At 36.0% G+C, this 14,570-nt stretch overlaps 1 protein-coding gene across 2 annotated transcripts in view; it reads right to left on the bottom strand.

Annotated features, from left to right (window-relative positions):
- Positions 1-14,570, bottom strand: part of LOC150101994 (leupaxin-like) — a 173,847-nt gene that overhangs the window by 15,027 nt on the left and 144,250 nt on the right. For both annotated transcript variants that reach the window (XM_090400309.1, XM_090400308.1), the window contains exon 8: positions 842-1,072. In XM_090400309.1, coding sequence (XP_090256435.1) covers positions 842-1,072 — 231 coding nt within the window. The remainder of the gene's footprint in view (positions 1-841; positions 1,073-14,570) is intronic.

The raw sequence follows: 14,570 nt of genomic DNA, 5'->3' as shown, positions 1-14,570 counted from the left end.
GTCTCCTTCAATGACTCCTTGACTCCCTGGAGATCTCTAATGATGATAATGATATATACAGTATATATTATCTTATGCAAAAATCCTAATAAGTTGACTAGCATTAGTATCTAAAATAATTAACAAGGATGCCTAAATCTAAGTAACTCTTCTAAGATAGTATGAATTTTAAGAGATTGATTATCACTCATGTTGATATTTAAAGGAGTAAACAGATGTCTACAAATTATAATTAACTAAATTTTTTTAATCATTAAATTAACATGCCAGTATTTCACCTTGGTCAACAAGGCATCTTCAGGTACAAAGAAATGCACTCAGCTTGCACACCAGTGGGAAGACAAATGCAAACTGAATGTGATAGGCAGACTCCTACAGTCCCAACAAGCATCCTCTATGGGTGCAGTGATGGAATCTTGCTGAAGGTCTGGATGTGATGGTCTCCCAGATTTTTTGGAAAAGTGAAGCAGCCAAATTTGTTGAGATTTGGAGAATGTTTTAGTGCCATGATGGATTCTAGAAATAGTCTCTCAGCCTTACAACATTCTCCAAATGTCAACAATGTTGACTTCCTCGCTTTACCAAAAATCTGGGGACCATCATTCTGAAATCTTCAGGAAGATTCTACACCCATAGAGAGTGCCAGTTTTAACTCTGTAGGATCCTGCCTTTCACACTCAATCTGTATTTGCTTTCCTGCTGGTGTGCCTGTGGGCATGTGCCCATGACGATAACCTTGGTGACCAAGATGAAATATAGGCATAATAATTTTATAATTAAATTAGTTAATTATTGTAAAAGTCTTGTAATAGTAATACCAGTATGTGCTATTCGCACTTACCCGGCAAACAAAACAGTTTGGATGCCACTGAGCATTGAGTGCAGATATATAGTTATCTGTGATTGGACGGTTACAACCCCCACATTTTAACGCAAACATTTCAAGGTAGTCATCTCTACAGTAAGCTTTCCCATCTTTCTCGTGAAAACCACCTTCTCCAAATTGCTTTCCACACTGAGCACAAAAGAAATGTTCTGGATGCCAAGTCTTATCCAAAGCGGTTACACATTTCTAAAGGAAAAAAAAAAAAAAATGAAAATGAGAATTATTAATTTCATATAAGTAGTACAGAACTATCTAATTACAGAAAAAGAATAACCTGGTAGTAGAATAATACTAGCAGATTATTCTCCATTGTACAAGTTATTTCTCATATTCTACGTAACATATCTGAAATCATTGCATTTTTTCTTATAAACCTGCCTTTTTTTTTCATTATTGTTACTCGTGATTCCTTTTTTTTTTTTTTTTTTTTTTTTCTGAGCTGTATAATCCACGATCAATGTAACTAATGTACTGTATGTATATAATTATACAACTGTCTTTATAAATAATATGCAAGTAACAATTTTGGTTGTTTTGATTATGTTGTTGTCTCATGTCAAAAAATAAATTTTTATAAGAACAGCTCTACATGGTGACAAGAAAACTATTTTAGGAATAAATATTTTGTATCTAATAGCCTGAAAAAAATAAGGTCATGGAAACTTTGGCAGTGGTAAATTCAATTATAAAAATTCGTACAGCCTACAAACATGTAACAGACAGGGTTAGATTTAAGGTTTGTGACTTTAAGCTATAACTTTTAAAGACCCCCCCCCGTTTAATGAGGTATAATGAGGCAGGTGCACTTGTAAAGTAAGACCCTAAGCTGTAGCTTGTCTAATTTGTGCATAAATCTAGCTCTGGCAACAGAGGAGAACAAAGGGCAGGGTTTGAGTGATATATAGTTTAACCGTTTTTAGTTGAGAAGAGTGCGATTATGAATGAAATTACAACAAGAATGTGTAGGAAGACTGGCTGTAGTATGTAGATGTATTTGATGCAAGAAGGGACTGTGTGTGAGGGATGGATTACATTAAATGAGTACAGAAGGATGCATTAATATGAAATATGTGGTCTCACATCTGATCATCTTATGTAAAAGCATAGAAGAGAAGTGATTCCTCACTTCTGCAAAGTTACAGCAGTCTGTTCCTTAAGTTGAAAGACCCACTCTATGGGAAACTTTATTTACCATTAGTGATGGTTTAGGTGCACTGACAGGAAGAGGAGACTTACCCAAACATTGGCTAGCAGTAATATGGCAAAATGGATATTATTTTGCACTGTATTTCTGTTGTTTGGTTTAACAACAGAAATGCAGTGTATAGAACTTTTGAAATGACTTAGTACAGAAGATACAGTGGAGCTGTTAAGCTAGAGAGAATTGAAACTAGATTCTTTCTAACTGAAGAGTAAATGTCACTATGGTGCAAAAGCATATGGTACCCATGATTATGGAAGGATAACAATGAGTGGAGAAAATGGTATAAGAACAACTGCTGCCTCAGCAGTTGTTCTTATACCATTAATGCTCAAATTTGTACCAACAAAGAGAGTGCTGAGGTCTTACTTCACTGCCTAAACTTTATTTATTAAGAACAACTGCCTATCTTTATCTAAAATATCAGAAAGCTTAACAGAATAACACATCAATAAAGTTTTTCTATTAGTTCCGGTTTTTTTTTTTTTTACAATTATGATTAACCTGTTTCTTCAGTTATACCATTACACTGTCATAAGTATAACATCATGCGGCTCTTTCTGTTTCAAATCAATCCACTGTTTACATTATACTTTGTAATCAACTGTCATTGCCTCTGAAAATGGCCTGTAATTTTCAGCTGAAATATTTGGTTTTATCTAAATAAATAATCACTTATTCCTTGTGTTTTCATATAAATAATTAAAAATAACTCTATGGCACAGGTATCTCTAAAAGAGCAAAAACCTACTATAATCTAGGTTTGTTTTAGTAATTTAGTTACACCTTATAATAAAATAATAAATAATATACCATGGTATTTTTATATTCTGCAAAGACATTTGACAAATTGCTACATGGCCAATTAGTATTACACTGCATCAAATGAGGGCTGAGTAGATTAGTGGATTGGATAGACGACTAGATAAGAGAAATATATCAAAATTGTGCATAGAGGAGTGGGGTACTGGAGGGATTTATGCTTAGTCCACTGTTTGACCTATATGTAAATGATGCTGTAACTGGTTTGGAGAGACAGATACTTGATTGTTTGCTGCTGATGCAATGTGGAAAGCTGAGCAGAAAGAAACTAGCATAGGAATATACCTGGATGTCAGTACTCACCAACCGAGCCAAATGCCAAGGCACAATGAAACCTTGGTCTACCAAGCATACATATATTGACAGGTTATTATAAAAAAAGAATTACATTTTATCAAATCAATCTTTCTCTCTAATGGCTGCAGCAGTTGTCTCATAGACCAATAATAAATAGCTATGGCCAACATTCTCAATAATCTTCTAATTATATTCACTGTGTTTCCATTCCATTTAGCTAAGGAGCTTCTGGAAAGATAGTTAGACTTCTCATCCACAAGATGTTATGTTTCATCTAATAGCAAGTTGGTTCCCTAATCCCACATACTTTGGCAAAGGAAGTCGACAAACACCTACTTACAATACTTTAAGTCAAGACTATTTGCCACTAAGAATCGGATAAGAACCATTCTTAGACACATAATTTCATCCAGTCATAGGGTTTATTGGAGCAACATGTAAGTTCACCAACAAAGCTTTGGAAACGAGTATTTAGGCTTAGGTATTGGTTTACAGGTTTACACTCGTGATACACTTTAATGGAGTGATCAAAGCACAGAGAAATAATTAAACAGCAGGTTTAATCATTTCAGAATTCTGTCTCTGTCACAGACATCTTCAGGAATGCAGTGTTAAGTTTGTAATAACGCAGACAAGAAACAATAAATGAAAGAAAGGAAATGAGACTAAATGAAACTAAAGTCTTATGAGAGGTGCCCTCTATGGGTGCTGTTGGCTAGCCTTAGATGGACAGGAAGCCTAAGAGTTTCTTAGAGAAGCTTAAAGTTTCCCAAATCTTGGGAAGTTTAACACAACCATATTTATTAAGATTAGGCTGGTTTTTTAAATCTGCAACTGATTCCATAAAGAATCTTTAAAGTTTGTATTTATTGTGATGGGAAATGATAGTTTTCTTCAATCTGATTCTGTGCAAGGTATCCAAAGCATGGTCTGCTAAACCTGATTGACCTTGGTTGTGGCAGCAGGTGTATTTTTTGTGTTCTTATAGGCAGATGTTACCAGATCTCCCAGTTTGACCATAATATGATAAGTTGCAAGAGAACTTTTAATCGCCTGGAACAGAGAGAGGAGAAAGTGGATCCTTAGGAAAGCAGAGAAGGGAAGCAAGCTTCAAATGAAGTTTGAAAGCAGTGTAGAGACCAGATCAGCTCTGGAAGGGATCCAAAGGAGTGGGAAGAGGGTAAGATAGTTCTATTACATAAAGATGGCTACAAGACAGAAGTAGAAAATTACAGACCAATTAGTATCTCTGGAGTGGTGGTTAAAGTATTGGAAAAGTTGGTTAAAAATAAAATTCAGGAATGGGTGGATAGGAATATGATACTCTATATGGGGCAGAATGGCCTTGTAAAAGGTAGGTCTTGCTTCAGTAATTTATTCACATTTCTTAATAAGTAGACAGCAGAATTGAATAAAGTAAATGGATACACTATGATACTGCTGGACTTTGCAAAGGCACTTGAGAGAATAATGCATGGAAAAACTATTACATAAGTTGGAGCAAATGGGAATGGCTATGAAGCTGTTGGCTGATAGACAGACATTAGAGGGTGGTGTATGATGGAGTGGAATCAAAACAGATGAGGGTGACTTAATGGAGTGCCCCAGGGCTCTGTACTAGGACTACTACTCTTTAATTTGTACATTAATGATGGAGTGGAAGATTTGAAGGAGGGTATAGTTGTTTGCCAATGATGCAAAACAGGGGAGGGCAATAGTTGATAAAGGTGATATAGATATCTTACAGGATGATTTTAATAAATTGGCAGTGGTTGTGAATTCAATATTGTTAGATGTAAGATAATGCAATTTGGGATGAAAAGATTACTTACTTTGTATCATATTGATGATACTGGTTTACAGGAAATTGATGAGGCTAGATAGCCTTTAAAGGAATGCAGAGAACCGACTAGGGCTTCTGACCTAATGTCCAATCCTCACCTTCTCGTGGTGCACCCTGTTCGGTATCTACCTGGATACTGAACGAACGAGGATGGGCTGCCAATTTGGGATTTAGCCAAACAAATTATATTCTTATTGGCTTAAACCAATATAGAAAATGATGATACAACATGACAAAATTTCTTGCCAGCTGGGGTGTCGCCCGGTTAAACAAGGTCCCCCGTTGTTTTCGCCAGGGAAGCGGGGCGAACAGTGAAAAGTCCGCTACTGGAAAAAATCTGAAAGCACACCCCAACTCAACATCACCAGAGTTAAGGATCGGTACTATCAACATAAGAAGACTGAATGGCAAAGAAATGGCGCTAGCTGAGGAATTAGATAAGTACCAGATCAACATAATAGAGGTGACTGAAACAAAAAAAGACAAAAACTGGTGAGATCTTTCTGAGCACTAAATACAAAATGTTATACTCAGGAAATGACAATCAAGGAAAAGAAGGTGTAGCCATAGTATTCAACACAAAATACGAGGCTAATCTTCTTGAATGGCGTGCAGTCTCAAGTAGAGTGATGTGGGCAAATATCAGAATGGGGAATTGGACTATGAGACTTATTTGTGCCTATGGTCCCACAGAAGGTTTTACTAAAGTAGAAGTGGAGAAAATTTTTTGATGCTTTAGAAAAAGCAACTGACACAATGAAAAAGGAAAAGTTGGTCCTTGTTGGGGATCTAAATAGCAGAGTAGGAAATGATTGTCAGACATACAAAAATATTTTGGGAAAATTTGGAGAAAAGAGCAAAGCTAATAATAATGGCAAATACCTGTTGGATTTCTGCTCAGAACATGGACTGGTTATTACTAACACCATGTTCCAACATAAAAATGTGCACAAATTCACATGGAGAGAAGAGGCAAGGAATAATAAAAGTCTCATTGACTATGTTATTGTTGATAGTGATGTTTTCTCCCTGGTGAAGGATACCAGATTGTACAGAGGATTTGAAACTGGAAGTGATCACTATTTAGTCTTGAGCAGGATAAAATTGAATTTCATATTGAAAAGAATAACATGTAAGAAAGTTTTAAAGCAATTAAAAGTTGAGCAGCTCTCAGATGTGAACTGTAGACTAAAATACACAAAGATTATTGAAGCAAAAATGAAAGAGTTTGACAACAGGAACCAAATCTTGGAGATTCAGTGGCAAGCCTTGAAGAAAACCCTGATTCGATTCAACCAGAGAGGCATGTGGTGAGGTTGTCTGCAAGGATAGAAAAATCAGAACTCCATGGTGGACACAGGAAGTTAAGGAGGCAGTGAAGGAAAAGAAGAAAGCATATCAAAAGTTCCTAGCAAATAAGTCAGTTTGTGCTCTTAGAGAATACAGAGACAAATGTAAGAAAGCTAAACACTGTGTAAAACTAGCTAAACAAAAGTCATGGGAGGACTTTGGCAAGAACATAGAAAATAAATATCGAGAAGGTGGTAAGATATTCTGGAAGTTGTTGAAGAAGCTTAGAAATGGAAGAAGCTTTAGTGCTGTAAAAGAAGTTAGAGATGATAAAGGTGACATGAAAACGGGAGAAAAAGATATCCTTGAAGTATGGAGTAATTACTTCGAAAAACTGCTAAATGAAACAAGCAGTGATGAGAGCACAGTGGTAAAAAACACTCAACAGGCATACAGTCAGGAATACATATCCATACTTGAAGTAGAAAAAACCATCAAAGGCTTGAAATGTGGAAAGGCAGCAGGAGTAGATGATATTCGACCAGAAATGCTAAAATATGGTGGTATAAAAGTCTTACAGTAGCTGCACTGCATAGTTCATAAAGCCTGGACAGAGGGACGAATTCCCGATGATTGGAGTAGAACTCTAATAGTACCCATATATAAAAAGGGAAATAAAACTGAATGTGAGAATTACAGAGGTATTTCCCTACTGAGTGTTCCTGGCAAGATCTAGGCAAGTATACTTGAGAAACAATTGAGAAGAATTGTGAAAGAAAAGCTTGGTGAAGAACAAGCTGGATTCAGGCCAAATAGAGGCTGTCAGGATCAGATCTTTACTTTTCGACAAATAGTTGAGAAAGCATGGGAACATAACAAAGATCTGTATTTAAGTTTTGTCGATGTGGAAAAGGCATATGACAAGGTGCCAAGAGAGAAGCTATTCAATACGCTACAGTTATATCGTGTTAATGGGGCATTATATCAAGCAATACCTAGTCTTTCTTTGAGTTGTAAGTCAGCAGTTAGAGTTGAAGGAAGTACAGGAAGGTGGTTTAATGTTAAATCTGGTGTGAGACAAGGATGTGCATTATCCCCTCTGTTATTCATTATCTGTAAGGATCACATTATGAAGGAAAGTGGTATTAAACATGATATCAAAATTGGAGGTGTTAATATCAGCTCTTTGCTTCATGCGGACAATGTTATACTTTTAAATAAATCTGCTACAAGTCTGCAAGATTCCCTGACTAAATTGAATAACTGTTGTTATAGATATGGTATGAAGGTCAGCAATAAAAAGATAAAGACACAGAAAATAGGTAGAATTGTTGAAAATTTCAACTGCGTTGTGAACCTGTGGAACAAGTAAAACATTTCAGCTACTTAGGCACGATTTTTAGTGAAGATGGTAAATTAAATATGGAAATAGACAACTGAATCAACAAAGCTGTAAGGTAGGAAGTCAATTTAATAAATTCATATGGAATAAGAGAGAAATTAGTCGTAACACTAAATTAGCTGTATACAAGACGGTGTTCAAACCAGTTTTAACTTATGGATCTGAGAGCTGGATCAGAAGTAAAACACATAACCAATGACTAGAGACGGCAGATATGAGAGTCCTGAGAAAGATTAGAGGCATGAACAGATGGCATCAATGGTAATATCATATTAAAAATGAGGATATTAGGAAAAAACTTGACATTGTCAGCATCCAGGAATGCGTTAGCAGAGTTAATCTCAGGTGGTATGGTCACTTAAACAGAATGGGCGAAGAAAGATTAGCAAAACAACTGTTCTCTGCCAGGTTGGCAGGAAAACAACCCAGAGGAAGACCAAGATATAGGTGGATTGATATGGTACAAAGTGCCTTAGACGATAGAAATATAAGATCTGATAATGTTGGAGTCTTGACAAGTAACAGACTGATTTGGAGGAAAATTGTAGATAGGAAGTTAGTAATGACGTAAATTTTTCATGTAGTACTATCATATCCTGTGCACTCCTTGAGTGTACATGTTAGGAATTTGATGATGATGATGATGAGGTATCTGGCAGTAATGTTTGATAGAGAATTGAAATTCAAATGACATATTGCAAGAGTGGGAAAAAAAAAATATCTCAGAGGATTATGTGAATGCTGAAGAAAACATTGACAAGTAAAGATAGGGAGGTTATTATCCCTCTTTACAAGGCAATGATTCAGCCACATGTTGACTATTATTTGAAGAATTGGTTACCTGTTTCTTGGGGATCGGGAGGTGGTGGAGAGGATTCAGAGATGAATGTCCAAGCTGGTGAGAAGTCTGTGGAATGTTCCTTATGAGGATAGACAGAGGGTGTGTAAGTTGCAGAGTTTTGCTAACAGGTGTAGGAGAGGGAATATGATAGAAACTTATAAGTTACTAAAGGGATTTTATAAGATTGACATACAAAAAATTTTTCAATACATGGGAAGTAAGGGGAAAATAGGAGGGGGGGATTACACTTGGAAGTTTTTTAAGAGTGTAGTTAGTAAGGGTGTACAGACTAAGTTCTTTACTTGGAGAGTAGTAAATAAGTGGAATGGACTGTCAGAGATAGTTGTGAGCACCCTAACAGTGAATAGGTTTAAGGAGATGTATGATAGGTATTGTGTTAATGGATAAAGTGGGTCTCCCATGATGAGTGTTTTTGACTCCATGGAGTACCCATATAAATAATAATAATAAATAATAAATGATTCAATTTGTTTGCAGTTCAGCTTTTTCTTGAAAAGATATCACAAAAGTTGTTATGGGGCCTTCCATTGTGTCAACCCACTTCAGGATCAAATGTCTCATATGTCCCATATTATGTCTTTTTTGGGATTAACTTAAAACATTAATGCTAGTAAACTTTGTGTTAGATTAAAAAAGCAATAGACAGAGCCTGGATCCTTAATGTTAGGATGATATGCTGACTGCAAAAATTCCAGAATTTTTGTAGTAAAAGTTCTACTGCTACTGAAAAAAATTACATCCCTGTCTGATTCCTCTGCACATCAGAACGGGATTAGACAGGAATCCATTGTCTGATATTGTTGTTGTTTTTTTCATAAATTTTAAGTCTAGCATTAGTGAACTTAATTTGTATACAAATTAAACTCATTAATGCTATACTTAAAATTTATGAAAGATCAACAATATAAGCTCATCTCTCTTCATTCTGGAGAGAGATAGGCTACTCATTGCAGTTGTTATTTTGCAGCGAGTTCAAGAAAAGCCATTCATATTGGATAAAAGCTGTTAAAACGTATGCTAAGCTTGTAAGGTCTTGGTTATTAATGGAGATTATAATCTTTTCCTCTTGTCACTGTGTCATATGCCTGCTACAGAAGGGATACCTGCAGATCTTAAATGTAGTCTATTTTGAAATCGTAATTTTCCATTTTTTTTCCTGCTTTGATTTTGGTATTAATTTCCCTAGAGATGCCTCTGCAGTTTCTTCAGCTTCTTTGAGTGTTTGATGAGCTAATGTAGATCTTTTTGAAGCTCTTGTAGATGTCTCCTTTGGAGATAGCCTTGTCTTCCCAACTGGATAAAGCATTGCTCAATTTTTATTTGGAAAGTGAGCCTGGTTTTCCCATTTCTGATTGGTGGAGATCCATGTACACAGATTTTGAGATGCCCCATATAAAAGCTCAGCAAATTTACCGACATCCTCCAGGATCCTGAGCTAGCCACTACCTCAATCTTGCAGTTATAAGTTGACTTAGGTTTTTTTTTTTTTTTTTTCATTTTTTTCTTTCCCTTCTCCAGATGTCCATTAGGATTAATACCTTGCAACATATTTTAATATCTCTGACACTAATTGGCTTATCACTTGATACTAATTTGACTCCTCTTTTATCATACTGATATTCTATATAGTTCTAATCTCTGACCATGATGGTAATGGCATTATGGAGATGGAGTTCAATAGATGTGAGAAAGGATATCTGCCATTTGAGGTTACTGGGTGAATAAACCCCAGCGAGTTGAATGGTTCTCCCCCTTTCAATTACAATCACAAATCCTGATGCATCTTTTGACATTATTAAAGAAAGTGCTGAGAATTTGGGAATGGGGGGGAGATGGATATGTGCAATGCATCTCACTGTTTTCAATGCACAACTAGAAGGAAGTAACCAAAAATCTCTTGGAGAAAATGTCTACAACTTGAAAACAAGAAAAATGAATTTTTTGTATGATGCTTAAGATTATGTTGTGCAGCAATATTAACTTCCATACATAGCACTGCTTGTAGGATTGGGATGTTTTAATGGTCACCATTGTATCTCAGTGGTAGAGGATTCAGATAAAGTTTATTCCTGTACTAACAATTTTTTGTATGATTTTATTAAGTCCTGTCATATCTTCATTGGTCAGTTTTTTGTTTGTTTGTTTTTTTTTAAATGTTCCTGAGAGCAACTGAAAATCAGAATTATAGTGTTCAGGTCAGAGATTTGCTCATCTTCCTCACATGTTTTTAGTATTAGTAAAAACAAGATAATTAGTATAACAAATAACAAGCACCTGCAAGTAAATTAACCTGAACAGACTTAACATAGACTAAATCAAAAGAAGAACCAGTCAGAAACTACTTATATTTGTGAGTCCTTATCTTTGGTGATGCAAAAGTGCATTCTCCTAGTTCTTTTTAGGCAAGTATGTCTTTAGCAATAATTACTTTACTATCAAGTTCTTTAAGAGTAATTTCTAAGCTTTTGATAGTTTTGATGGGCAGTAGGTAGTTTGTAAGATTTAGTGACTCATCTGTAGCATCTGATGAAGAATATTGAACTATTCATTGTTTTTTTCTCTTACCGTTATATGTTCTGAAGAAGCCGGACAGCCCCTTCGGCAAAACTTGTTGGTATTAGATGTTTATAAATCATGGTCAATTAAAGATCAATATATATTTCATTTCAATTAAATATTGAATTATATGAATCTTTTTTTGTGGAAGATAAGTTATTCATCTTCAGTTTACTGATTTTTTTCTGGTTCATCAAACCCTCTTTTTGCTGAACCACTCATAAAATCCATTTCTTCAATTTTTGCTATACTCTGTTCCTTTTTTGTTGGTTCTTCTTTTGATTTAGTCTGTGTTGTCTTTTATACTAATTGTTGTCTGTTATACTAATTATCTTGTTTTTACTAATACTAATTAGACTTTGTGTGTACCTTGCCCCACATTTCATGCAATGGTCCAAGGCAATGTCCTGAAATATGTCCCACTCCTATGCAGTTAAAGTATTTTGCCTTGGAATAATCTACACCCTGATGGTTGAAAGCAGCATAACACAGTCATTGTCAATGAACTTCCAGGTACCTATCACTCCAAATGATCCTATATATACCAAGTTAAGAACTTGCTGCTTCATCTCCATAGAAAAGGAAATACTTCCTAACTTCCATTCTTTTTTGTCTAGACATTCTTCCCTGTGTATGTTCTTGACTCTACCCCATTTAGAACTCATCTGTGAATATTTTAATTTTTATTGTGTACATCTGACTTCCTATCATAATGGGGGGGGGGGGGAAAGAGGACTGATTGGTCTTCTAAATGAAAGCTAGAAAGTAACTTATCTCTTGTTTGTAAGATCTTTGACAATGAACTGATATCGACCCATCAAAGGGCAAAAAGGCCTAGATGTTTGCAGCTCCAACCTTTCTCTTTAATCTTGAAACCAAACATTAATGTTGAAACAAAACAAAGGGGATATTTACTTATGGGAAAAACTATGAACTCTAAGTGACAATGGTCAGCAATGTAGTCTTTAAGTGATGACAGATGTTATTAATATTAGAGCAGATAGATTTAAGAGGATTATCTCAAATGTTTTGTACACTGCACATGCACATCCAGTGGAATGACATAATAGTTTCCACTTTCCCCATCAGTTGTAAGCTAGGTTCCCCAAGTAAAACAATCTATCTATCTATCCCAATGGCTTTAACAGGCCTTTAAGGCCCACAACCTTCCAAGCATGCTTGGATTTCGTAACCGAAATTCGAGGATAGAATGGTCACGCCTATGCCTCAAGGTATTCTTGGCTGTATCCCTGTGAGTTCATGGGGCCGGTTTGTCTGCTTGCGGGATGAAAAACACCAGATAAACTGGCGGAAAAAACCCTACTGCCCGCGCCCAAGACCGGCTAACTTGGCTATGGCTGAGGAAGATCCTTCAGCTCCTCACGTCTCCGACGGGAATCGAACCTAGGACACTCCTTCCCCAGGCATATGGTTGCGAAGCGCAAAGCCACTAGGCTAACCGCATGGACCAAGTAAAACAATGCATGCTTTTTTTTTTTCCCCTGGTGTTCTGCCAAATAAAACTTCAAAATGGAGGAAGAATATGACTCAGGTTGTATATTATTATTATTATTTTGGTAATCCCCCCCCCACCATGGAGTCAATAGATTCATTGAGGAAGGCAATTCGACCAACAACATATCTCTCATAATGAACTTTGAAGCTGTTTACACTACCTGCATTCCAAATGCACTCCAGTAATGCATTCCACACACTAACAACTCTCCATGTAAAAAATCTACTCCTCGTACCTTTCTTCATCACATCTTTATACAACTTCCAGGGATGGCTTCTTGTTCTTCCCACCTTAACATCCACTCTTTTTATAATTCCTTCTGCATTAATCTGATAGAATCCCTTAACTAACTTGAAGGTCTCTATCATATCTTCTCTTTTCCTCCTATCCACCAACCTCTGTAATTCACATTCCTTCAAACACTCTTCATAACACCACTAAAGATACTGTTATCACTTTGGTTATTTGTCTTTGGACCTTCTCTAGTGTTTCCACATCACAATGAAAACTAGATGACCAAATTTTAGCACAATAGTCCATATGTGGTCTGATTAATGCCTTATATAGAGGCACCGCCATTTTATTCCTACATGCCATTGTACTTTTTATCATAGCAACAATACGAGGTGCAGTCTTTGCAACACTTGTGATGTGCCCTCAGAACTTCAGTCCACTGTCTACCACCACTCCAAGATCCTAAATCTCATCCACTTCCTGGAGTACAGAGCCATATATCTCTGTATCCTAAAGTGTAACACCTTGTATATATTAATATTAAAACCGCAACCCCCATTCATTTGTCCAAGCTAAAGTCTATTCAAATCTTCCTGTAGAGAATTAACATCAGCACTATTCCTGATAATTCTACCTAACTTTGCATCATTGCAAACATTTGAAGATCTCCAGTCAATCCAAATGAAATATCATTAACAAATAAGTTAAACAGTAGGGACCCAAGAACAGAACCTTGAGGTACACCATTGGGCACCTTCCTTTTCTGAGACACTGCTCCATCACACACACAACTTTCTCGTATCTTTCAGAAAGCCAATCCTTCAATCCATCTAACCAATATGCTATCTAATCCCATCTTCTGCAGCTTATACAACAATTTTTCATGTGGTAATTATCAAATGCCTTTGCAAAATCCAAGAAAATCATTGTACATGAATTCTCCATTATCCAACACATTTGTCCCCTCATTATGAAATGTAACCAGATTGCTTAAACAAGACCTGCCCTTCAACAAAATCACATCATAAAGAATCTTATGTCCATCAACCCAATCTTGTATTCTATTTCTAACAGTGGTGGCCCATGAAGTTAATAAATAAATCTACAGATTTATTTATTAATAAATTGGTTACTAATTAGGAAAAAAAAGAATTTTTTTAAAAATTATTTTGTATAGGCAGCACCCCCACTTAAAACTTCATGGGCCGCCACTGATTTCTAACCAACACTTTTCCAACACTTTGATTACAACTGCAGATATACAGACCAGTCTATAATTGGAAACCATTGTGGAGAGGTATTATTTTGGCTTCTTTCCACTCCTTGGGAACCTTCCCCCACTGCAAAACTTTCATTAAATAACCAGGTCAAGGGCATGACTAACTCTTTTGCACATTCTTTAAAAATACATGGTGATTATGTTTCCATTAACACCTAACCCAAGCAATGCTTGATATACCTCTGATTCTTTCACCTTTAATTCTCCTAATCCTTGACTTCCTTCTACATGTTGCACAGCATCATTCACACCACTATGATATACACTGATGAAGTGTTTGCTAAATAATTCCACTATATCATTTGCTATGGTTACTCTGCTACCCACCAGTGTCAAACCTGCCATATTGAAAAATTCCCTTGGATTAGCTTTGACCTGACTT

Source organism: Typopeltis vanoorti, chromosome 11 (assembly GCF_054136105.1).
Source record: "Typopeltis vanoorti isolate ZY-2024b chromosome 11, IOZ_Tvanoo_1.0, whole genome shotgun sequence".
In the NCBI taxonomy this organism is placed as follows: Eukaryota; Metazoa; Arthropoda; class Arachnida; order Uropygi; family Thelyphonidae; genus Typopeltis; species Typopeltis vanoorti.
This window is presented reverse-complemented; position numbering and strand designations above follow the sequence as displayed.